The 24,797-nt window shown below is 34.8% G+C and overlaps 5 protein-coding genes across 6 annotated transcripts; 2 read left to right on the top strand and 3 right to left on the bottom strand.

Moving 5' to 3' along the window:
- Positions 1–3,756: 3,756 nt before the first annotated feature.
- On the top strand, positions 3,757–9,035 carry LOC122603033 (casein kinase 1-like protein HD16). Of its 2 annotated transcripts, XM_043775647.1 has the most exons (17): positions 3,757–4,247; positions 4,994–5,122; positions 5,235–5,308; positions 5,398–5,467; positions 5,556–5,611; positions 5,779–5,850; positions 5,948–6,042; positions 6,131–6,197; positions 6,292–6,421; positions 6,574–6,792; positions 6,874–7,016; positions 7,118–7,292; positions 7,376–7,466; positions 7,548–7,705; positions 7,825–8,013; positions 8,403–8,470; positions 8,669–9,035. In XM_043775647.1, the coding sequence occupies exons 1-16, from the start codon at positions 4,164–4,166 to the stop codon at positions 8,460–8,462; spliced, it is 1,812 nt and encodes a 603-aa protein (XP_043631582.1). In that variant the 5' UTR covers positions 3,757–4,163; the 3' UTR covers positions 8,463–8,470; positions 8,669–9,035. The 2 variants fall into 2 exon arrangements, with proteins under 2 accessions (XP_043631582.1, XP_043631581.1); XM_043775646.1 differs by lacking the exon at positions 8,669–9,035 and having other exon boundaries at positions 3,758–4,247; positions 8,403–8,609.
- A 1,342-nt stretch (positions 9,036–10,377) lies between these two features.
- Positions 10,378–12,973, bottom strand: LOC122605607 (putative E3 ubiquitin-protein ligase SINAT1). Its single transcript, XM_043778567.1, has 4 exons — positions 12,624–12,973; positions 11,909–12,152; positions 11,441–11,827; positions 10,378–10,908 (listed from the first exon to the last, which is right to left on the bottom strand). Exons 2-4 carry the CDS (start codon positions 12,119–12,121, stop codon positions 10,585–10,587), a joined length of 924 nt encoding a protein of 307 aa, XP_043634502.1. The 5' UTR covers positions 12,122–12,152; positions 12,624–12,973; the 3' UTR covers positions 10,378–10,584.
- A 2,103-nt stretch (positions 12,974–15,076) lies between these two features.
- On the top strand, positions 15,077–19,088 carry LOC122602844 (formate--tetrahydrofolate ligase). Its single transcript, XM_043775449.1, has 5 exons — positions 15,077–15,379; positions 16,221–16,370; positions 16,513–17,688; positions 17,854–18,000; positions 18,590–19,088. The coding sequence occupies exons 1-5, from the start codon at positions 15,230–15,232 to the stop codon at positions 18,863–18,865; spliced, it is 1,899 nt and encodes a 632-aa protein (XP_043631384.1). The 5' UTR covers positions 15,077–15,229; the 3' UTR covers positions 18,866–19,088.
- Positions 19,089–19,265: 177 nt separating this feature from the next.
- Positions 19,266–21,435, bottom strand: LOC122602556 (peroxidase N-like). Its single transcript, XM_043775158.1, has 4 exons — positions 20,902–21,435; positions 20,630–20,812; positions 20,390–20,555; positions 19,266–19,792 (listed from the first exon to the last, which is right to left on the bottom strand). Exons 1-4 carry the CDS (start codon positions 21,112–21,114, stop codon positions 19,368–19,370), a joined length of 987 nt encoding a protein of 328 aa, XP_043631093.1. The 5' UTR covers positions 21,115–21,435; the 3' UTR covers positions 19,266–19,367.
- A 27-nt stretch (positions 21,436–21,462) lies between these two features.
- On the bottom strand, positions 21,463–24,364 carry LOC122602555 (putative pentatricopeptide repeat-containing protein At3g25970). Its single transcript, XM_043775157.1, has 2 exons — positions 22,088–24,364; positions 21,463–21,912 (listed from the first exon to the last, which is right to left on the bottom strand). Exon 1 carries the CDS (start codon positions 24,273–24,275, stop codon positions 22,173–22,175), a length of 2,103 nt encoding a protein of 700 aa, XP_043631092.1. The 5' UTR covers positions 24,276–24,364; the 3' UTR covers positions 21,463–21,912; positions 22,088–22,172.
- Positions 24,365–24,797: the final 433 nt, after the last annotated feature.

The raw sequence follows: 24,797 nt of genomic DNA, 5'->3' as shown, positions 1-24,797 counted from the left end.
AACAAACAAAATTACACCCATCTTTTTCTCAATTCATCCATCCTTACATTAACCCCGGCATCTTCAAGACACCAATAATGTACACTTTATTATCAACTCTTTTTTTTTTTTTTTAGTGATCTAGCCAACTATTATCAAGCTAAGTTTTTGTTTTGTTAGGTTTAGGGTCCCTAGCTTTTAGGAATTTTGATTAATTCACTGACCTTAAAATTTTGGGGTTTGTTTAATTGTAATAATTCTCTACTAAATATAATCTTTGTGTCATTAGTCTGTATTTTGTATACGCCCTTAAAATTCTTTATGTCATTAGTCTGTTGATGCTTTCACACATAGTCACATGAATTTAATCATATAAATATATAATAATGTCATTAGGTTGTGAAAACTCGATTGCGTAGCAAAATGAGAGATAAATGGATGAATGGCTGGTTGGGTACATACATTGAGAAAGAAGTGTTTAAAGATGTTCTTAATAACGTGATAATGAAAAAAATATTAAAGTATGAAGTCTCGTCATTCTCAGTTGCTAAGGAATTTTTAAGCGGGATGTGTAACCCCACCAGGGGAAAATGTGTAACCCCACCACAGAGGGTATTAGCGGCGACGTCGCCACAAATACTGTGGGCCCTCATGTCTGTAATGATAAATCTGAACGAGAAATTAGTGGGCCCCCTGTCAGTGTCAGAGTATTAACGGCGACGTCATCGCTAATACCTTAGTCGGATTGACTTTTACCTGATGGTGTTACCCTCTGCCTTTTTAAGTAACCATGTAGTAGTTTATTGCGCTTAATATGACTGACATGGCTGGTCTTTTTTATGAATGTAAAACTTGTATAAGCTTCATGTATAGATAACATGACTATTCCTTACGTAATTGTATAAAGCAGTTTTAGATCATGGCTGTTAACTAGTAGTTGTTTGGCACTTTGGCATGTCCATCGGAACATTTTATTTTAACTCGTTTTTGGGTAGTAGTAAACGTTTTTTTAAGTTTCGATTTTGCCCCCTTGCAATATTTTTTCTAGTACCGTCACTGCCGACTAGTACAGTTAACTTAATTTAAATTTTTTTATAAAAAATCTTACAAAACCTATTACACTCTAATGAAAATAGTCAAAATAGAATTACAACACACTAAAAAAATTAATATTAAGTATGTAATTTATAACAAAATATAAGTTTTAAAGTTCACAAATAACATTAAAATATTATAAAACTATTTTAAAAAAGTTAATAAAAATGAAAATAGATAAAATTCTGGAATGGTAATATCGGAAATATCGAAAATACCAGAAAAATCGAAAATATGGGCCGATATTGAATAGTTAAAATACTAGACAAAATAATGGGATATTTATACCGAAGTAACGGTATTACCGGTATATACTGATATTTAAAACATTGAGGCCAACAAATAAACAATTCAACTAACTCATAGATCCTCACACAATCTAAAGCTAAAAAAATCATAGGGAAAAGGTTGGTAGATTATGAGAAGAAAACGTTGAACAAGAACCAACATTATACCCCATGTGAGTCGCTTGCTCGATGGATGGCATTATGCAGGGGAATAGTAAATGGGTTTGGTCCTGATAGCTAATGAACCACAATGATCAAGATCAAAGTAAAAGTGAAATTAGTGCAAGACTTTTAAAAATCTGCACGATAACATCATATAGTAAGTACTTTATGATCATACTTACAAAAATGATCGGTATAGTCGACAACCACAGGTGACACTATGAAGTATGAACCGATTGATTAGTTATTGCTTCATGAACATTGTATTCGAAAACCATTCATAACATAAAATTTAATATAGCTAGTTGAAGATGATGGAAAGTTGATACTAGTGCACCAAATAGGAGTTAATCATGAGTTAATAATGCACCAAATATATGAACACATGAAATTGCATCTTACTTGATATATTTCACATGAAATTTATAATTATGTGCATCCCTTTTAGGAATTATTTTATAAATGGACCTATATATTCCCACGTGTTGATTGTGATTTTACAATGGGAGTAGAATTCGAATATACTCACAAAGAGTGAGTTCCATTCATTGATGACACGAACCACTTATCGGTTGCGATTTGATACAAGTATATAACCCACATGTATAGGTAGGGTGATAAAAACTTTTTTTTTTTCTCTATTAAATAAGACTAAAATCCTAACAATGATGTATCATTATATAAAGTAAAGTAAAGTAAAAGTAGAATAAAATTTGCTCTTAAAAGAAAAAAAAGAAAAACCTTACACACGACATATTTTAGTTATTTATTTTTGCCAGACACTAATGCGCACATACAAGTTTGTTTAGGTAGAGACTAATTCTCAAACCATAAGAAGACCTAAACCCGGCGTGAGCGCATCAAAATTAAGATGTTAGTCATTTATTCGTTCTGTTTTTCAAAAAAAAAGTAATGATAAAAAAAAAGACCTAAACCAAAATTTTAAATGATGGTCTTGCATATTAAAAGTTTAGAAGAAAAAGAGAAATGAATCTCAATATCTCATCAGTAATTAAATGACAAAAAAAAATATATATAAAATCATAGTTTTCATAGCAAGGATTTGGTTTAATAATCATCAATTTCAATTCCCCCTTCACTTATATTTTATTATATTTTCTATAACTTTTTATAAAACGAATTGTTTTCTCCTAATTTTAAAAATTCAATATCTTTTTAAATATTCTCAAAATATACCTAATCACTCTAACACATCAAACACACACTTACGTCTCTCTTTCTCACACATATACATACATCAACACTACCACCGTTCATGATCACCATCAATCGTTGTCCCACCGCCACCCTCACCACCATCAATTGCTGCCACCGCCATTGGCGTCATTATATCACCACCGCCACCATTACCCCGCCGCATTGTGCGGGTACCTTTTTAGTATATATATACATCTTGACTAGAAAAATAAATCATAAATGTTCTAAAGACTCTAAATCTATTTGTGCGCATGTAAATACATGCTTTCAAACCAATTACTTAATTAAAGACGTCAAATATATGTAATTTTAATATGATTTTTTAGTACCAAAAGATATGTATGTTGTTTTGTTCTTTGTTTGCCTTTATATAAGTACACTTACGAAAACTCTTACTAGCTTAAAGGAAATTTTTTCTTAACGTGTGTATTCGTTTAAGTTAAACCTAAACAAATGAATACTAATTAAACTAAAAAATTCCTTTCTTTGTATCCACTTGGTAAAACTTAAACGAATCTGTACCAAAAAATATATTTTCGACTTAGATATATATGTCGTGAAAAAGCTACCTTCTAAAAAAAGCTACAAATTTAAATAAATTAAATCGGGCTAAAAATTAAGAAGTTAACCACTAGTCTTATGTAATGTATCGTCGAGAACATTGTGTTGTTAACACTACTTAACAATAATCAAGATCTTTCAGGTACTTGTAGACATGTGAAAAAAGTGTTTGCATGTTTTAAGAACAAACCACACCACTCACAAACTAAATGATATAAACTCTAACAAAATATATATTTTACATCACTACATCAGTAGATTAATTAAAGAAACTAAAATTATACTTTCCCCACAAAAAATAAAAATTATACTGATTTTAAAATTTTTATTAGTATTTATATATTTTTATATAAGTTTGATTAATAGTAATACAAAGAATAAATAAGTAATGATTTATTTATTATTGTTAGTTTGACGGAACAAAAATATCTGTATACGGAAAAGAAGAACATACACAGCCGTTCCCCCCTAATTTTGACCTAAAAATTTTAATCAAATCAAAAAATATATACATACACAATATCTGTATCTATATTTCTCTCTCTCTCTCAAACCCTATCAAAATTTCTACTAATCTTCAAATTTACCGATCATATATTTCTAAACAAAGCATCGTTGAACGCGTTGTTTGACTAAATTATTTACCTAGGGTTTGACCATAGATTATGATTATAGATACAGGAATCTGTATGCATATGTTTTCTCATGTTAATTTTATGGATAAAGAATGTCGGAGCTCGGTTGTTGAGTTTTTCGCCGTGTAATTGGTAAATAGAGGTGGTGGTAGGTCGCCGGCGAAGAGACGATCGGAACTTATTTTTGTAGTTAGGTTAATTTAACGTGTAGCGGCGGCGCGTAGAGATGGCTGATGGTAGTGGCGGTTTGAGTGCTAATAAGGTTACTGGACAAGAAGAAGAAGGAAATACTGCTCCTTTTCCTGATAAGGTATATATTTATATATAACTCACGCGCCACATATATACATACATACATATTTTATAACTATAAAGTATGTTGATTTCTGCATTTTTCTTTTCCAAGATACTTCATTTTTGTTGACATGAATAAATGGACATATTGGATATGTGTGTATATAGTTGTATTGTGTGAATATAGATGTATGTTTTTTTTATAGGGAATTAAATTAAATTACAGTAATTAGTAGTTGGTTTTAGGAAATTTTGCTTGACGGATTGTGTCTGAGGTATTTTGTTTGTTGTGTCTGTTCTTGCTAAAAGAGTTATTGTTACAAGTTATGTTGGTGAGTTATTAGCATTGTGAGTTTATAATCGGTTTTGTTGTTTTTTCGGTGTGGAAGATGCATGTAAGTCCTATTGTATTCTTTGATGTATGTCGAAAGTTTATGGTGTTATAATTGCTGTTGGAGTCCTGAATATATAATGTTATTGTTTTGTTGTTATATGTACCTTAATTAACTGCAATTACTCGGATAGACTGAGTGCACGTGTAGACCATGGTTCAAAGTGAACAGAAGTAATTGTAAATGGATTCCAGTTTGTTCAGGCTGGGCTGAGGTTAATGCCGATATAAGAATCTAATGTGATCTTAAATAACATTTAAAATTGGAGCTCTTGGAGGAGTTAATGTGAAACCTTCTGAATTTTTTAATGTTCCATTTGGTTAGTTAAATGTAAAACTAATTCTTGATACTTCATTTTGTTGATTTTCAGGTTCAAGTAGGTGGATCACCACAGTATAAGGTTGAGAGAAAGCTAGGAAAAGGTGGGTTTGGTCAAGTATTTGTAGGTCGTCGTGTTTCTGGTGGAACTGAACGAATATCTGGTCCTGGGGCTACAGAGGTAATATATTGTTGTTTGTACCAACCAATCAGTTTTGAATGTTGCGATAGTATCTTGTTCTTTGAAATTAAATTGTGGCCAACTTATCTTTTCTAATTATTTTATGTAACAGGTAGCTCTTAAGTTTGAGCACAGAAATAGCAAAGGCTGCAGCTATGGTCCTCCGTACGAGTGGCAAGTTTACAAGTATGTATTAATTGTTATATCTATGATAATCAAACTAATTTTCTTTTGGAACTAGATGTGTACATGATGTTTTTTTTTTGGTTTAATAGCACTCTGGGTGGTAGTCATGGTGTGCCTAAAGTACATTATAAAGGAAAGCAAGGAGAGTATTATGTAATGGTATGATAATAGGCTTCTTATACATCTGTTTGAAACAACAATAAGAAATCAACAGTCTGTTGTATTAACACCTTTTTATTTCTACTAGGTCATGGACATGCTCGGACCCAGTTTATGGGATGTATGGAATTCTTCAGGGCAATCGTAAGTTCTAAAGGTTTTTTTTGGCTCTCCTGATGTGTATGGACCGTCCTCAAATATTTTCTGCCTATGCTCGTAATGCACTATCGTTGTATCTTCTATCTTGTCTCTGTTTTCTTTGTCGGCTAATTTTGTTCATGTGTTTTTTGTTCACTTTGTCAAATTTCCAGGATGTCATCTGAAATGGTATCTTGTATAGCTGTCGAGGCTTTATCAATTTTGGACAAAATGCATGCAAGAGGGTATGCTCTCCGTCTCTACATTTTTCCCCTTTCCGTTTCAACTAATAGTTGTATTTCCTTTTGAATGCTATCTTATTATATGACTTCTTCTTTGTAGTTACGTGCATGGAGATGTAAAGCCAGAGAACTTTTTACTTGGCCAGCCATCAACATCTCAAGAGAAGAAGTTATTTCTTGTTGATCTGGGGTTGGGTAATGAATAATTTACTTCTGAAGATTGAATTTTATGATTATTTTCTGCTGTCCTTTCTAATACTTACATTGATACTTGAAATCGCAGCAACGAAGTGGCGAGAGACGGCTAGTGGTCAACATGTTGATTATGATCAGCGCCCTGACATGTTCAGGTGAAGTTCAACTTACTAGTTACTTTAAATAACCCATTCGGAATATGTTTCATCATGCAACATACCCATCATATACATTTTCATGTCATTGCAGAGGAACGGTTAGATATGCTAGTGTTCATGCACATTTGGGAAGGACTGCTAGTAGAAGAGACGATTTGGAATCTCTTGCTTACACGCTCATTTTCCTTCACCGTGGCAGGTTGCCTTGGCAAGGGTATCAGGTACATCAAAATTTTGTATTCTGTCCCGTTCAAGCTGTGAGGACGTTTCTGTGGTCCGTCGGAAAAACAGAAGTCGTCCGTATCAAGTGATACGTGAATTGCTCGGATTGTGTAAGTTGTTTATTATATTGATATATCCTGTTGTTTCTTAGGGTGACAATAAATCATTTCTAGTCTGCAAGAAGAAAATGGCCACATCTCCAGAAATGTTGTGCTGCTTCTGCCCTGCACCTGTAAGGCAATTTCTGGAGATAGTCGTAAATATGAAGTTCGACGAGGAGCCAAACTATTCCAAGCTAATTTCTTTGTTTGAGGGTCTGCTAGGTCCCAATCCTGCCATAAGGCCAATAAACACAGATGGTGCTCAAAAGGTGATCCACATTACAACTGGTGTGTTGAAATATGTCTACGAAATAGTTGCTTAAACTTTTTAAAATCGTGTTTGATTTCAGATTATATTTCAAGTTGGTCAAAAACGGGGAAGATTGAACCTTGACGAGGAAGATGAAGGACAGCCTACAAAGAAAATCCGCATGGGAGTTCCTGCAACTCAGTGGGTTTCAATTTACAATGCCAGGCAACCAATGAAACAGAGGTTGATAGTTTTCTTTGTTACTCTAACATTTCATTAATTGCAGATGTCAATTCATATAACCTCAACATTATCTATTAACATTATTGTGTATTTTGCGTTAGGTATCATTACAATGTTGCGGATGCAAGATTGAGCCAACATGTTGAGAGAGGAAATGCTGATGGTTTACTTATAAGTTCTGTGGCATCGTGCTCCAACTTGTGGGCTCTAATAATGGATGCTGGGACCGGATTCACAAGTCAAGTTTATGAGCTGTCTCCCTTCTTCTTGCACAAGGTACATGCTGTACCATTTTTTTTACAGGTGTGCAGCAAGTCAGCAACAAGTTGTGTACTTTTATTTTCTCTACTTTGCTGTAGGAATGGATTATGGAACAGTGGGAGAAGAACTATTATATCAGTTCCATTGCTGGTGCCAACAATGGCAGCTCTCTTGTGGTGATGTCGAAAGGTTTGGTGATAATTGTTTGATTAAGTGGTCTAGATACACAACTCTTGGCTTTTGTTTATAACTATAAGCTGATCTCTGCAGGGACCCAGTATTCTCAACAATCTTACAAAGTAAGCGATTCATTCCCTTTTAAGTGGATAAATAAAAAATGGAGAGAAGGGTTCCACGTGACCTCCATGGCAACCGCTGGTACCCGATGGGGTATTGTCATGTCTCGAAATGCTGGCTTCAGTGATCAGGTATCATGCCTTCTATCGTTGATAGAATCGTTATCCTTAACATTTAACATGTCTGATGATTATATGTACCATTTGAATGTATCTTACAAACCTTCACAAGGTCTGCCTTGCTTTTGTAGGTGGTGGAGCTTGATTTCCTTTATCCAAGTGAGGGCATCCACAGAAGGTGGGATAATGGCTATCGCATCACATCGACAGCTGCTACGTGGGATCAAACGGCACTTATCTTGAGTGTGCCACGCCGCAAGCCTGGTGATGAAACACAGGAAACTTTACGCACATCACAGTTTCCAAGCACTCATGTTAAGGTCAGTATAATTGGTGGAACCTTCATTTGTGATTTTCTTCATTGAAATACTTGTATATCTCCATCTATCGGAATACTTGAATGGTTGCTTGGTTGGTCCTTGAGAGTCAGACTCGTAGTTTTGTCCTAAGTTATGAGCCTGCACATTTTTCAGTTCTCATTGCACGGGAGTAGTAATTTGTAACGTTTACTACAGATTAATTTAAATCAAAATTTTTTAAAAAATGAAAAAAAGAATGTTGCATTTGACTTGTGGCGGGATTCTGAATTAATGAGATATCTGTCTTTCTTATAATCCAAGGGTAAAATATTAATTTATAGTAACGTATGGCATTTATGCTATTGACATTATTCAACTCTTAACATTGGTTCTGGTGGCAAATTTTGCAGGAGAAATGGGCAAAGAATCTATATCTTGCTTGCATTTGCTATGGAAGAACTGTGTCATGATAACCATGGTACGTGGTTTGATAATTTATCGGAAGCCATTAATCTTGTTTTGAACTTTGTGTAAGAATCGATGTAAGGAGTCAAGTCCATTTCATGTTGTTTGTAAAACATGTTATTTTTTTATTGAAGCTGTTTGTATATTTGGCATTTCCATCCAGCTCATTTTGCAACATCCTCTGCTTATATTCTCCTTGTCCCCTGCACAGGTGTGTAAACATTCAAGTCCCTGAGAAATTTTGGGTCAAGGACCTTCCAGGGACTGGTCACAACTGAAACCAGTCTTGGATTGGTTCATGTTGGGCTAGCCGGGAGTCGTTAAAAGGTTGGTCCTGATAATTGTATCTATACTTATAGAATTTGAGGTTAATGAGTCCTCTAAGCTCATGATGTAGACATGTGCCTATGCTTGAAGGATTATTATGACTAGTTAGACTTCAGTCTGCATTTTCAATGGTTCTTTAAATGTGAAAAGGGTGTGTTCCAAAAACACTTTGTTGAACTTCCGTTCAATAGTAGTGTGGTGTTGTAGTAGAATTAACTTACATTTATAAGTTTTGGTTTCAATTTGCAAAATTCCGTGTTTAAGTTAAGATTTAATAACTGGCCATGGCTGGTCAACCTGACCTATTTGACCCTGCACTTAAAACATACTAATTACTGGCTGGTCTGTTTAATGTTGGCTCATTTCTCCAGCTCTGCAATTTCAGATCAGTGGCAAACATCTTCTGTTAGATGTACATGCTGATTCAGTGGATCAGAAAGTAGAATTATTTGTTTGTGTCCCAGCTGTAATAAAATGAAGTATGTAGATATAGATAGAATTGTATGAGATTATATGGTTTGATACTTCGGTTAATACATCTTTAGCTGCACTTTACAAATTAAACGCCCAAAGTTTATAACTTTGTATGTTTATATAACAATTGCATTACAATCTTTAGCTATACAGCAATTGAGCACCCATAGTTTATAACTTTACATGTTTATATAACAAAGGAATTATGTTTTGTGTATGCTTAAAACGTCAAATGAGATGTAAAGATCGTACCAAATTAACAAATCATATCATCTTATGCAATATAAGTTACAAAATGATATGTACTATTGAAGGTAAGCTGGTTGGTCATTAATGTAAATATTAAATAAAATCTTGAGGTAATTTACCAAGAAAACGTTGCCCTTGGCAGTCTAATCGAATAGATGTTTTCCTCGTTACCTCTTAACTTACAACTGGTTATCTAGTGGGTTAACTTCAACATTACAGACCATTGTTTCAATCATGAGATTTAAACCAAATACATGTTATGTATACTTACAGGCGGTGAAATGGTTATTTTGGCTCTCTAAAATATTTACACATGTCGGGGTTGATTTAGATGCATTGTACATTTAGTGATCAAGTAATTTAGTACCAGAGGAAGATAACAAGTTCCCTTGTAAAAACTGGACTCGTCATAAGTCATTGGCCAAAGGATATAAACGTTAGAGACGTAGGATTTCACAAAAGTTCAAAACAACCATTGGCAACATGGTAAAGATTGATATAGTCAATTCACGTCATTGGAAAAATAAGATCTGGTGTTGGGTTAAAGTCTTTCAAAGTTGAAGGACCTAAAAGAGGAACAACTGAACTAGTAACTCACTTTATATAAAGCAAGTACAACATACATTTGGGTAGTACATAAAAAGTTTCAAAAGCTTTATGCAGAAAGATGCTTCATTATAGTGTTTTTACCAAGGAGATACTTGTGTAGTAAGTCGAGGAGGTTAAGGATCGTGTTTAAGTATATGCATATACACAAATATAATTACCTGGGCAATGTTCAGAGTGTATTTAGAATTCTACACACATACGAGTAAAATTTTTAGCGCTCACTCGTACCAAGAACATGACACTAACTTGCAACTCATTCACTAAACAAATGATACTCTCTTTTTACTGTATAAAGTTACCATCTGATAGTCTACAGATTCAAACGACCATTCACCCACCAATGTGCAACTATATACTTTGAATTAATAATCTATCAGCGAAATACGACTCCCTGCCGATTTTAGGCTAAACTTTTTTCTTAAGGGTATGATTTAAAAAAAGGACTACAATGAAGTTCCATGTTCTAACTCAAGACTGTTCTTTCCATATTTTGCCAGACACTTTCAGCTTCAGTTCCTGCCCATCACCACCGGAAAAAAACAGTGCTATGTTTCTTGTTATAATCAGCCCATCAAGACTGTCACGAACAGTCTTGTGACTGTCACGAATGCTTCTTGGGATCCCTTGCCATTTAATCTTCCTACCATTTCCTCCAACCTCAAGGCTGTAACTGAACTTGTTGGCATCGTTTTCATCACCCATGAAACGCAAAAAGGCCATGTAAACTGGTGCCGTTCCCAAATGAAATGCTTCAAAATGCAGGCAGAATTGATATCCAAAGCAGTTGAAGATCTGCGTCAAAGAAGATAATGAATACGTTATGGTTAGGGACTGTTCACATTATTTAGTTCTTGTGGAGAGGGGTTAAGGGAATAAAGGGGATGCAGTGATGCACCATGCAAAGAGTGTGTAGGGGCTTTTACGGGTTTGAGTTTTGACATAGAACATCTTATTATTGCATCTCTAACTTTAATCAGTTTATTAATGTTTGGATAAAAGACATATGATTTTGATTATCTGTTGAGAGTAGCATATTCAAAACTGAACATTTCAAAAGGCATAATCAACTAAAGAGTAGATTCAAACTCATCTGATTATTCCAAAAGTATAATCTGTTCAAATTGCGAGCCAAACAGCCCACTTGGACTCTCTCAAGTTACAGCGGATGAAATGTTGCACTAGCTCAGAGTATTTTAACTCCGGACCCTAAAAAGTTTAGGTCTGACACCATATGGAATAATCGAAAAATAGATACATAAATACATATATATACATGAATAAGCATGTGTGTTTATATACGTAGGATTATGAGGGAAAATCTTACGGTTAACATCCAAGTAGCATTCTCGATTTCATGAGGATTGGGCTTTACATATCGGTGGTTAAAGCTACAGCCATCATGCATATCAACATTATGATCGGTTTTCAGATGCGCCACAATGAATGGAATATCACCAGTGATCGGACATTCTGCACCTGCATAAGGACAATTATACCCCCTATACTTGCAATTCTCCTCGTGTCTCATCCTGTTATGATATGGTAAAATATCTTGGCAACCATAAGAATGGTACTTGCAAGGCAACTCAATGGACTCTGCTACTTTCTCCAAGGCCAGACACCTTATATTTCCAAGCTCTTGCCGACATATCGGGCAACTATTATGCACCTTAGTTTTGCAAACAAGACATATTGTGTGCCCATTTGGACACTGCACACAAAAACCTCAATTATTCGACATTTCATATTCATATTGATATACCCATAAATGGATACAATATGCATAGCATACCTGATGAATGGGCGGGCACATTATGTTTAGGCACACAGGGCACTCGAGTAGCTCGTGAACGGCACTGTTTGATGCCATTCCGGGCCTTCTAACAGCAGGACCGCATAATCTGAGGCCACTTCTTCCTTCTACATTTGCAGACTTGACGCCATAATCCGCAAGTGCACTGCGCGATTCAGTGACATCCTGGTAAACATTACCCCCAGGAGCCATGTTCTTTGCTCTTTGATTCACTACTAAAATCCTAAAATTGATAATCAATATACCAAGCTAAAATCAAAATTCAAGAAACTACTGAAGGGAGTACTACATTTCCTTTTTAAAAAACATTTCCTAGAAATATATCAACTGAAGGCAGAAACATAAGAAACCTACACATTATGACATAGAAAACATGCCTAAACTTATAGCAAAAAATACATATACCTAAGTCCAACTACATACACAAATGTTGCAAATTTTGACAATATATTACACCATAAAAGTACAAGAAATTCTCATCAAAACCATTAAAAAAACTTGCACCTTTTTCCTATCATCACATCTTATCTCAATTTCAAGATTCACCAAAAAAAGAAAAAGATATATAGTTGACTTGGGCCCTAAAAAGTTTGCACCTTTTTCACTTTTACAATCAAACCCACATCAATTTCAAGGAATCAAAGATACCCAGAAACAGGAATTTTAAGAAAATAGCTAAGAAGTAAGAACTGACCAAGAACAGCAAATCCCAGATGAGAAATCAGTACTTATAATTTATGAGCTGAAATCAACAATCCCATGAGTATTGAAGGGCCTATTATGAAATTGGTTTACAAGATTTATGGTTTAAATAGATGAAACAGATCAGATTAATTGAATTGCATGAAAGATTTTTATAAAATCTTGAAATCCCAGGTTTCATTCATTCATTTGGGTCAATCTAGTAGTAGTGGTAGTAGTTCAGATTGTACACAAACAGTTGAGATAGAAATAAATGTATTGGGATTCATGTATGTATATGTATAATGTGTTGTGTTTAACAGCTAAGGAAAGGAGATTTGATTTTGTTATGGGGTTTTGAAATGCTATTTTCTTTTACTATATGATATGAATGGTTGGGTGGTTGTTCGTTTGTTTTTGTCTTGTTTTGAATTAAATTTTGGCTTTTTATGAGACGTTTTTGCACGCCTTGCCTCTGTTATCATCAACTTTAACTTATTTCATAAAACCATTTATTCACACTCATTAATCTCATAAAACCATTAACTCATTTCAGAGTAGAGTAAACTACAAAACTCAGTATATGATTGTAAATTTGTTTGCCGAATGAGTATTTAATATATTTTGCTTTGATAACTTGTTACATGTTTAAAGGCTAATGGTTTTCAAAAATGTATTTAGACTTTCTCAAAATACTACTTACGTATTATAATTAGCGAGTTAAATAAAAAGTCTGATGTGAAAATTTACATTTCAAAAACGTCATTGGCAACTTCAATATGAGTTGAAATATTACGTGTCACAAGTTTAAGTTTTTTTCTCAGGTAGAACATTCATTTTTTCCCATAATTTTATGAAACTAAATTTATTTTACATGCCGAATAAAACTCTATTTATCATTTTGATCCTTTTATCTTCTCAACAACCTCCTCTTCTCTCAAAGTGTCAAATATAGAGGTTGATGTCAGAGATGATACCGGAGCCCGGAGAGCCAGAGACGAGGTTAGTCGATGTAGGTGAGAATGTGAGATTGATATGTGATGGCGACGATAACAATTACCTTGGTGTCTAAATCTATAAAGAAACCATTCGTAGATTCTTCAAAAGCATAAAAACTCTCAAATCTCCATCCAAGTCTACTATTAGAAAGTGTCTTCCATCCAAATTAATCTCATTTTTAACTCATCTTCCGATTCTTGATTTTTAGAAACCAACCTTACAAACTTGATGGTGTTACAAAAACAAATACTAGAACCTACATATAAATGATATCGCATTTTCAACCACGTGAACCAAAAATACAAACATCCCATCCAATAACAAACCATGCACCAACAAAACACATATTAATTTTACATCAAATCCATAACCACGACCAATGAAGACAGTAAATCACAAACCACCCAACATTGATAATATCCTTAAAGTTTACACAATTTAAAAGACAAGTCCAATCATCAAACCCATAGAAACAAATCACCACATAAAAGCTCCAAGTATTACTAGAGTGTAGATACCAATTAACAAAGCTCACCACAAACCACGCCAAACCTTATACAACATGTTTGAGATCATTTGATTTTGTTAGTAATGAGATTTAAAAATATCACATATTAACCAATCAAAGAAGAATTCGAACAATTAAAAGAAATATCGATTCTTCGTGATTTTCGCTTTTGTTAAACAAAAAGAATAAAAATAAAATAAATCGATTTTCATTCAGTCATGTCGTCTAAAACTCTAATTGTTTTTTGGGTGAATGTATACTAACTAGGGTACGATTGTTACCCGGCCTTTTACCAAAAAGAAAAAAAAAAAATCGATTTATGAAATGTCTTTTCAGATATATTTTAATTTATAAATTTTAATGGAACATAAGATCATTCATTTGCTTTCCAAGGGAATTGTATATTCTTTTAAGAATCTCATACAATATATTCGTTTGACCATTATAAGTTGTTTGTTAAACATGTTTTGAAGATGATTATTAGATTATATTATGTTGCAAAATACACATATTCAGGAAGATAAAAAAAAAAAGTGTTTGTCAAATCATCTTTTATTAAAATCGATATTCTACATTTTACCAAAAGTGAGTAGGATGCAATGTTGAGAAAACAAGTTGGGATTTTGCAGATTCGATTTTCTCAAAAGTAGGATGAAATGTTGAGAAGACAAGTTTAGATTTGCAACTCAATAGCAAGTTAGCAACCACACTTTATAAAACCCATAAGAAGACACGTTTGTAATTCAACATAAACACAAAGACAGAGACAAAAAAGACTCAAATTTCCATGAGTGAAAAATATTATAATTATAATAAAAATAAATAAATAAATAATAATAATAATACTCCGAATAAATAGTACAGTAAATATATTTTCATAATAATCCACTAGGAATTATCAAAGGGCTCCACATATGATTCAATATTATAGGCCCAGATAAGGTCCGCACTTCTGTGTTCATCGAACCAACCCATATTCACCAATCTTGACTGCAAACAGAGGATATATCTATATCTATATCTATACCACATGAAACAAAAAATACTGTAATAAATCAAAAGACTAAAACATAAATCTAAGAAGATTGATAAATTACAAAGAAGAAGAAAAGATGAGTTCAAGAAAGTTGCAAGTGGTTTCCCCTGTTCCAGCAGATATAGACATTGCAAACTCTGTTGTTCCCTTACATATTTCTGAGATTGCTAAAGATCTTAATCTTAACCCTGATCATTATGATCTTTATGGTAAATATAAAGCAAAGGTATGTCCTTTTTTTAATCTCAAGCTTACCCAATTTATATACATACACACTATATATAAGTTGTTTTGAAGTAAATGATCCACTGCTGCTAGATTCTGTTATATATTATGAGCTAAAAATGTTGGAATTTTTTTAATGGTATAAATAGTTGGATTTTGCTAACCAGCGTAGTTAACACATTGTAGATGGACGTAATTGTCTGCTAAGCAACCATATTTTATGCGTATAAATGGTTAGCAATATCCTAAGTTGTTTTACCTGGATAGTAATGGGTAAAGTCAAAGATTATGTCTTTAGATATAATTTTACTGTTTCTGATGTTATGTTTAAGGAGTGTGATTAATGAACTTAAGAAATGCAGTAACCAATTGTGGCTTCCAAAAGCTTAAGCTGATTTTGGATGTCAAAGTGGCCTTTTTTTGCTACAAATGATTTTTAAGAGAGTCTTGTCATGGGTAAGCTAAGCCTAATGGTTACATGTGAATGGTATCATTTTTTCCATCAGAATGTGCTATATGTTTGATGTTTCATTTTTCTATCATAAGTCAAAGTACAGTTTTCTCTTTCTGTACAAAGATATTGTATGATTGATATGTGTAAGCTCAAGATTTGGTTGCTTGTTTACTAAGGCGGTACCAGTTGTTTGTAACATTGAGGACTTGAGGTTTTGGGTTCAAACTTCGACTGTTTCACATAAAATTATATTGTCTGTTACGATGAGTATGTGATTAACTTTTGGGTTTCTTTAACTTTTGTCTGAATAAATCAGGATATTGATATGTGTATGTGATATGAGGTATTTTTTTTGGTCTTTGCTGATTTGGGTATATATAAATTCCAGGTTTTGTTGTCTGTGTTCGATGAACTTAAAGAAAGACAGGATGGATATTATGTTGTTGTTGGAGGAATCACTCCAACTCCTCTTGGAGAAGGAAAGTCTACTACTACAGTTGGTCTTTGTCAAGCTTTGGGAGCTTATCTTGATAAAAAGGTATCACCTTTTTAGTAAATTGTAGACATTTTCCCCTGGTCCTAAATTGTCTATCTCTAGCAAATGTGGGTTCTTGTTTGTTTGTTGTATATTAGTTTTGAATGTTCATGATCTCATCCTTGATTGTGACATGTGTTGTTAGGTTGTCACCACCCTCAGACAACCATCACAAGGGCCAACATTTGGGATTAAAGGCGGTGCGGCTGGTGGTGGTTACAGTCAAGTCATCCCCATGGATGAGTTCAATCTTCATTTGACTGGTGACATCCATGCAATCACCGCTGCAAACAACCTTCTAGCTGCTGCTATTGACACACGAATCTTTCATGAAAATACACAAAAAGACACCGCTCTTTTCAACCGTTTGTGTCCACCAAACAAAGAAGGTATCCGCACCTTCAACGACATAATGTTTAGACGCTTAAAAAAACTCAATATTACCAAAACCAAACCTGAGGATTTGACCCCAGAAGAAGTCAGCAAATTTGCTAGACTTGACATTGACCCCGACAGCATCACTTGGAGGAGGGTTATGGATGTAAATGACCGTTTCTTGAGGAAAATTACTGTCGGTCAAGGTCCAGATGAGAAGGGAATGGTGAGAGAAACGGCTTTTGATATTTCTGTTGCTAGTGAGATAATGGCAGTTTTGGCCCTCACGACATCTCTATCTGACATGAGAGAACGGCTTGGAAAGATGGTGATTGGTAACAGCAAGTCAGGTGACCCTATTACCGCTGATGATCTTGGGCTTGGTGGTGCGTTGACCGTGCTCATGAAGGATGCCATAAATCCAACTTTAATGCAGACTCTTGAAGGCACCCCTGTTCTTGTTCATGCAGGCCCATTTGCTAATATAGCTCATGGAAACTCATCCATTGTGGCTGACAAAATCGCATTGAAGCTTGTGGGTCCAGGTGGATATGTTGTTACAGAAGCAGGATTTGGTTCTGATATAGGAACCGAGAAGTTTATGAATATTAAATGTAGATATAGTGGTTTGAAACCTCAGTGTGCTATTATAGTTGCAACTATCAGGGCTCTCAAGATGCACGGTGGTGGACCATTGGTTACAGCTGGAAAGCCACTTGACCGTGCTTACACAACTGAAAATGTGGCTCTTGTGGAAGCAGGGTGCGTGAACCTGGCTAGACACATTGAGAACACAAAGGCTTATGGTGTGAATGTTGTTGTGGCTGTGAACAAGTTTTCTACTGATACTGATGCAGAAATAGCTGCTGTCAAGAATGCTGCCATTGCAGCTGGCGCTTTTGATGCTGTTCTTTGCACTCATCATGCGCATGGTGGAAAAGGAGCGGTTAGTTCTCTTAACTATATTGATATAATACTATCTTAAAACGCAAAAGCAACGAATAGCCAAAAAAAAAATGGATGATGCCTTCAACACCTTTCGTTGAATATCATTAACGGATTATGTCTATTTTGTTGCTAACTTGTTATTAAATTACTATTTTGCCCACAGATTGACCTTGGGATTGCAGTTCAAAAAGCCTGTGAAAATGCCACACAACCTCTGAAGTTCTTGTACCCTTTGGATATTAGCATCAAAGAGAAGATAGAAGCCATAGCAAGATCATATGGTGCTAGTGGTGTTGAGTACTCGGAACAGGTATAAACCGATTTTTTACTTCTGTGTTTGAGTGGTAATATACATCTTGAGTACTTTTGTTGTCTCTTTTGGGGTTGCTGGCATCAAGTCACTGAACACTTCAATCAAGTTGCCAAATTACATATATTGATGCATGGTGATCTGGTGATCTGGAAGAAGTTTTAGTTAGAAATGGTAAATTTGAACCATTTATCGATGCATGGATCAGTTTAGGCTTGTTTTATCTGAAACAGATCAAATAAGAAATATAGTTAAAAGCAGAATGGCCAAATAAAAATATTAGCAAAAAACAGAATGGGTTGAAAGCTGCCCTAAGTCCTATCTTAAATGCACAGAACCTCCTAAATCGTCTTTTGTTTAAGTATTTAGATAACTATTGTAAAAGGCATCTCTTCTTTAAAAGGGACAAGAAAAAGTGTGCATTCTGGCTCCTTTTGCCTCAAACTATTTCAATCGAATCAACTCTAATCATTTTGTGTATTGCCCGATGTGCTTAATTTCTACCCACCTCTAATGCTGAATTATTATGCCGTAGAATTAGTTTCTTGATTGATGTTCTAAGTTTTTTCTTCTTTTTTTGACATGAAAGGCGGACAAACAGATTGAGATGTATAGTAAACAAGGATTCTCAGGTCTTCCAATCTGTATGGCGAAAACTCAATATTCATTTTCTGATAATGCCTCAGCAAAGGGCGTGCCTTCAGGATTTGTATTGCCAATTAGGGATGTTAGGGGAAGCATTGGTGCTGGATTCATTTACCCATTGGTTGGGACAATGAGCACAATGCCTGGACTACCTACACGACCTTGCTTCTATGACATTGATCTTGACACTGAAACTGGACGGGTGAAAGGGCTTTCTTAAACCCAAAAGAACTCAAGAACAGAGCTCAGTTGATTGGATTTTCTTTATTATCCCCACTGCATTAAATTTGAGTTTCTGTACCTAATATTGTGTATTAGATGAATTACGACTCTTTTTAGCATGTAAAATGTGTTCGAAATATTTCAGTTTTGGTTAAAGATGTACCCCCCAAAAAAAACCCAACTGAAGCTATGTATGAAGGTAATAAATGGGTATTTCAATATCTTCTTTCCCAAAACAATTGCCATTGCATTTGTGTGTTTTATATGGACTGTTGTTTTATTTATATACATACAAGTTTTACATGCCTATGAATACGAAATCATAATTGGTAGTTATTTTGCTTGGTAATAAAAAATCAGAATCAAGGAGAATGTAGCCAAAACTCAAGGTTGCAGAGTGAGAAAACACTTCATTTATTCATAACTTGCAGTATAGATCCAACAAGGTTGAGTAATTAGTTGATCACAACTTATCTTACATAATCTTAAAAATAGAGAATCTATGAATTAACAACCCTGCAGTTCTTCCTAATCTGTCCAGCTGATCCGGTGAGGGGTTGTATATTCCCCATTTTGATCATTGAATTTGCAAAATCATTGAAAAAAAGCTGCGTGTTATTGCTGTAGAGTTCTACTAGACTTCGTGTAGTTGAAATACCCTGATCACTCGAATATAGGAATTGATCAGATTCCAGAATACCCCTCCCATTAATCAAGTTCTGGAAGTAATGAGTATCAAATAGGTCAGTCGAGTTCCAGTCCAGAGGTGTTGTCCGACTAGCGTCTCCATTGACAGGACATAGATTCTGAAGGCTGGATACCATGTTGGGGTCCAAGAACGTACTATCAGGAGCATTTGTCCCCGAGAAGTTAAATAATCTGTTTCCGAATGTTCCACAACTTGCTAATCCGATTGTATGAGCACCTGCATGGTTACAATCTAGTAAACGAGATATCCAATTGATATACAGTTAGAGGTGAGAAAATCAACCCGTTGACCTATAAAGGGTTTGTTTGGGTAGAATTACATCTCTTGCGGGTTATGTGGATTAATTTTATTTTTTTTTATAAAAGATGGCTAGAGAAGAAAAATGTCAAATGGATCTAACAGGTCAAAGTCATCCAAAGTGTGATCAAATGCCGAAAACCTCATCTTTTAAAAAAAAAATGCATAAAACCTCCTAAATTGCTTTATGAAAATACATTGATCATCATCATTATTATTATAATTTAGCTTTTGTAATTAAAACTACTGGAATAAAGTAATTAGGAAATAAAAATGTTTTTGTGGCCTAGCCCAACCTGATTCAACCTGTTTTGACTAGTTACTCAACATGCCAACCCATCCATTTTACCACCTCTGTAAATTAATGATTACAAGATTTAAGTCTTTTCACCAATGTAATGCATAGGACCTTTTAAGCTTTATTTTTAAGAACATTAGTCTGTTTGCAACAAAATCATACAGGTCTAGCTACTCGTAGTACACCATGTGAAGATGATAAACAATATTCAAAGGCACCTGAAAGGGACACGACATCCGTGACATTGAGGCCTACGGCTTGAAACTTGAGGGTGATGTTACCAACTGTCTCAAAGGGTGCAGGTAGCATTGTGTTAGCTCCTGACTGGTTAGCCACAAGTCCGTCCCTTCTTCCTAACAAGACCTTCCATGATGGTCCTCCACTCTGCAAATCATTTTTAATCATTTTGAGATCTATTTTTCCTTCTTATATATTGTGTAGGCATTTTTAATACTCACCAAGAGAACTGAATCACGGGCAGCTATGGCCAAAATGTCAGCACAAGAAACTACTCCACTGCATGAGCCCTCCACAGCACTTTTGATGGCATCAACCACCTCATATCCCCTTGCGGAATTATTGTTCGGCAGAGCAGTCTTCTCACTATCACTTCCATCAAGTAAAAGTGATGCATCACAACCCTAATAGCATGAGGTATTGAAAAATGTTAGAGAAATCATATTCAGATAATTGATATGATATATAATCAAGTGGTTAGAACATGACTTACATTCACAAAGCAATCATGGAAGTGAAGACGAATTAAAGAAGCCGCCATTCTTGTTTCGGTTTTGACCGCATTCATAACTTGTTTACGTACAATGGTGAGAAGATTAGGACATGACTTTGAGTAGAAATTAGTTGTTAACTGAGAACTTGCAGCCAAAGCTAACATTGAGATGGTTACAAAGAAAGAGAAACAATTGTAGTTCGAGGCCTTCATGGTGCAAGTAACTTGGATGTTCTTGCAGAGAAAACGGTATGAGAACTATAGTTAGAGAATCACTTAATTTATACCCAGTGTCACATGATAGTTGGACAATAAAGAATCCACAATACATAGGACCAAATGTGAATGGTTTTCTTGGTTCAAAATGACCTACAAACACGTCATGAGTTGCAAGTAGGCTATTGCAGTGACTTGAACGCAAGAACATCTGGTCACAAAGGCGTAACCTCACTAGTTGGTTCAACGCTCATTAAATATTCATCAGATAGAAGTGCATACTGACAAAGCATTGAAATTGTGGTGCTGTGATGTAAGGCGGCTGCATATAAGAATAATCCTGCACTTAGAAGGCTAAAAATGCATATAAATTGTATCACCACTGGTTTTAATATTGCTATAAACTATAGTTTAGTCAGATAATAGTGGCTTAATTCTTATCAAATTATATAAAATATATGTTTATATACGGATCTCCAAGAAGTACATATCAAAACAAACTCAACCTAATGGTGGAAGGCAGTGCCAACCCCTTAATCTCCAATAAACTGCATCCACTATCAAGTTTTATGCATATTTTATGCCCATCATGAATCAACTTAACCACCAAGTGATGGTTACCATCACTACTTGAATTCATAAGCATTAAAATATTTAAGCTTGCCTTGATCCTCTTTCACATATTTGCCCATATCCTCTAACCGGAAAGGTTGATGTAGTGCTGCTGCTAGATGCATCCTATATCTTAATACAGCCCATAACACTCCACCAATTGACATTTCACAGGTCAATGACCTACATGAAAAAAATGATAATCTCATAGTCTGACTATCACATAAAATCAATATCTCAGTTAAATCATATTGATTATTTGTGATAGTTAATTATAACAAATAGTCTGATTAACTATCACAAATATCAATAATCAATAAGTATTGGACACCTAATATATGCAAAATGTAACTAGCACCTGATGAAGATCTAGAAAACACTAGTAGTGAACTGTAGAATATGAATCTTCATCTTGAAGCACACGGTAACCGAATCTTTAGTACTCAATCCCAATCATCCAAAAAAGTTTTAAAATCATAGGAAATTTCCAAATTTGCAATATCGTCTGTTAAATTTCTCAGCATTTGGTCTATCTCTTGGTTTCTTGCATGGGAATGGCCATCAGCACTAAAGGCATGCAGCTGGTTGTGGACCTCTATCCAGCTCCAACCTGGTACTTTCTTGACCCCCTTCTCTTTCATCGTTCTCTTTAAAACAGCAATTTCATCCCACCGCCTGAGATGTCCATACAAGTCACATAAAAGAACATAAGTGCAGTGTTCATAAGGTTCCGTTTCCAATAAAAAGTTTGCCACTTCCATTGCTGATTCAACATCACCACATAATCTACAAGCCCCCAATAGAGTCTTCCACACCATTGCATTAGGTTTTAATGGCATATCTTTAACTAACTTTTTTGCTTCTTTAAGGCATCCAGCCCTTCCAAGCAGGTCAACCACACAAGCATAATGTTCCATTCGAGGTGAAACTCCATAATCAGATTGCATATATTTTAAAAAGTTATATCCTTCTTCAACTAAACCAATATGGCTGCATGCTGTTAGAACTGCAACAAAAGTTATATGGTCAAGTTTCACTTTACTTTCTCTCATTTGAGAGAAAAGATCCAGTGCAACATGACCTTGGCCATGCTGTGCATATGCAAACATGATTGAGTTCCAATTAACAGCGTTCTGCCTATAGGAAGTATCAAAGGATCTTCTAGCATCCTCAATGATCCCACATTTAGAGTACATAACTACTAAAGAACTGCTCACAAATTCATTAGACACAAAACCTGATTTTTGTGCCAAAGTGTGAACTTGTTGACCCAACTGGAGGGTTGCCAAATCGGCACATGATCTAAGGATAGCAGAAAAGGCATAATAATCCATCCCTGTGTTCTCAGATTGCATTATCTGAAAAAGTTTCAAGGCATTCTCGCTAAAACCATGTTGTGAGAGTCCTGTTAACATCGAGTTCCACGAAACTTGGTCTTTGAATTCCATGTTTTCAAATATCTTTAATGCATACTCCATATGGATTCCATTAGATCCACTATACATAGCCATCAATGAATTAGAGATTGGCGTCAAATTAGCTACTCCTTTTTTGATTACCAATGCCTGTAAAGAATGACCCTGATTTCTAATTTCTTCCTCAAAACAAGAACTTATCATGCTAGTGTAAGTATAAATGTCTGGTTCAAATCCCAACATCTGCATCTCAAAGAACAGATTAAATGCAAAAGCCCGTTTATCATGTTCTAAGCAAGCTGCCAGCATTGCATTCCAAGAGACAATGTCCCACTCACCAACTCCACCATCGAAAACCCCCCTGGCATCTTCAAGTGACCCGCAGTCAGAGTACGCACTGATTGTGGCGTTTAGTACAGAGGTATCAGATAACACCCCATGTTTTATGATCGCGCAATGAGCTTGCATTGTTAATTTATACAATTCAGGCGCATCAAACAACGTCATAAGAGGAGAAAATGTACCATCATCAAGTGTCACACCTTCTCTATGCATACACTTAAACAACCATAAACAATTAACACGGTCGCCAATCTCAACATACCCAGAAATCAAAGCATTCCACGACACAGAATTCCGCTCATCCATACAATCAAAACACTTACGTGCATCCACCATTCTCCCAAATTTAGCATACATGTCCAAAAGAGCACTCCCCGAGTACACATTTTCCTCATACCCAGTCTTAACGATATACGAATGCACTTGCTCACCAGCAAAGATACACTCATTAGAAGCAACACCCTTTAGTATACTACCAAATGTGTACCCATCAAAGCAAAACCCACAACGTTTCATACGTACTAAGACCTCCCATGCACTCGTAAGGTCCCCATTGTTGACGTAACCAGCGATTAACGAGTTCCAAGAAACGGCGTCTCTTTGAGGAATTTCGTCGAACAGCTTGAGTGCAATTGGTAAATCTCTGGTCTTTATATAGGACCCTAATAAGTTGTTGGCAGTGTAGGTATCAAAGATTGTTCCCAACTTGATTATCTGGGAATGGTTTGTCATATTAATGTTACGCAATGAAGAAGAGACATTATTATAAGTCTGTGTTATGGCCTTCATTTGTTTTATTACATTTAATCTAGTTTAGTGAAAATTCATATAATTGAAATGCTCATGTAGATACATTAACTAAGTTTCATTTTAATTTTCTTAAAAACAAAAAAAGTAATAAGCTAGTCTTTACCAGATGTTTGATACAAATAGAATGAAAATGAAGGAAAATGAAATGATAAAAAAAAAAGTTTAATAATAAATAAATAATAAAATTGATTACAATGAAAAATGAGAAATAGAATGAAAATGAAAAAAAAAATTAATTATGTTACATTTATTAAATTTGTATTTTTTTTAATATTCATTTTCTTCTTAAATCAAACGAAGAAATTTTTTTTTTTTTCCAAATACTCATTCTTTTTATCATTATTTTCGTTCTTCATTATATTTTCATTCTTTTTGATTTCCTTGTAACAAACACCCCAAGATTAAGTAAGTCACAATGTAACCAGCTATGTCCAAAAAGTTATAGTGTGTATGAATTGAATCCGGCATTTATTTTACGTGGGAAAATAGTAAAAATGTCCT

Source organism: Erigeron canadensis, chromosome 6 (genome assembly GCF_010389155.1).
Source record: "Erigeron canadensis isolate Cc75 chromosome 6, C_canadensis_v1, whole genome shotgun sequence".
NCBI classification, from domain to species: Eukaryota; Viridiplantae; Streptophyta; class Magnoliopsida; order Asterales; family Asteraceae; genus Erigeron; species Erigeron canadensis.
Note: the sequence above shows the minus strand (reverse complement) of the source record. Positions and strands in the feature narration are given on the sequence as shown.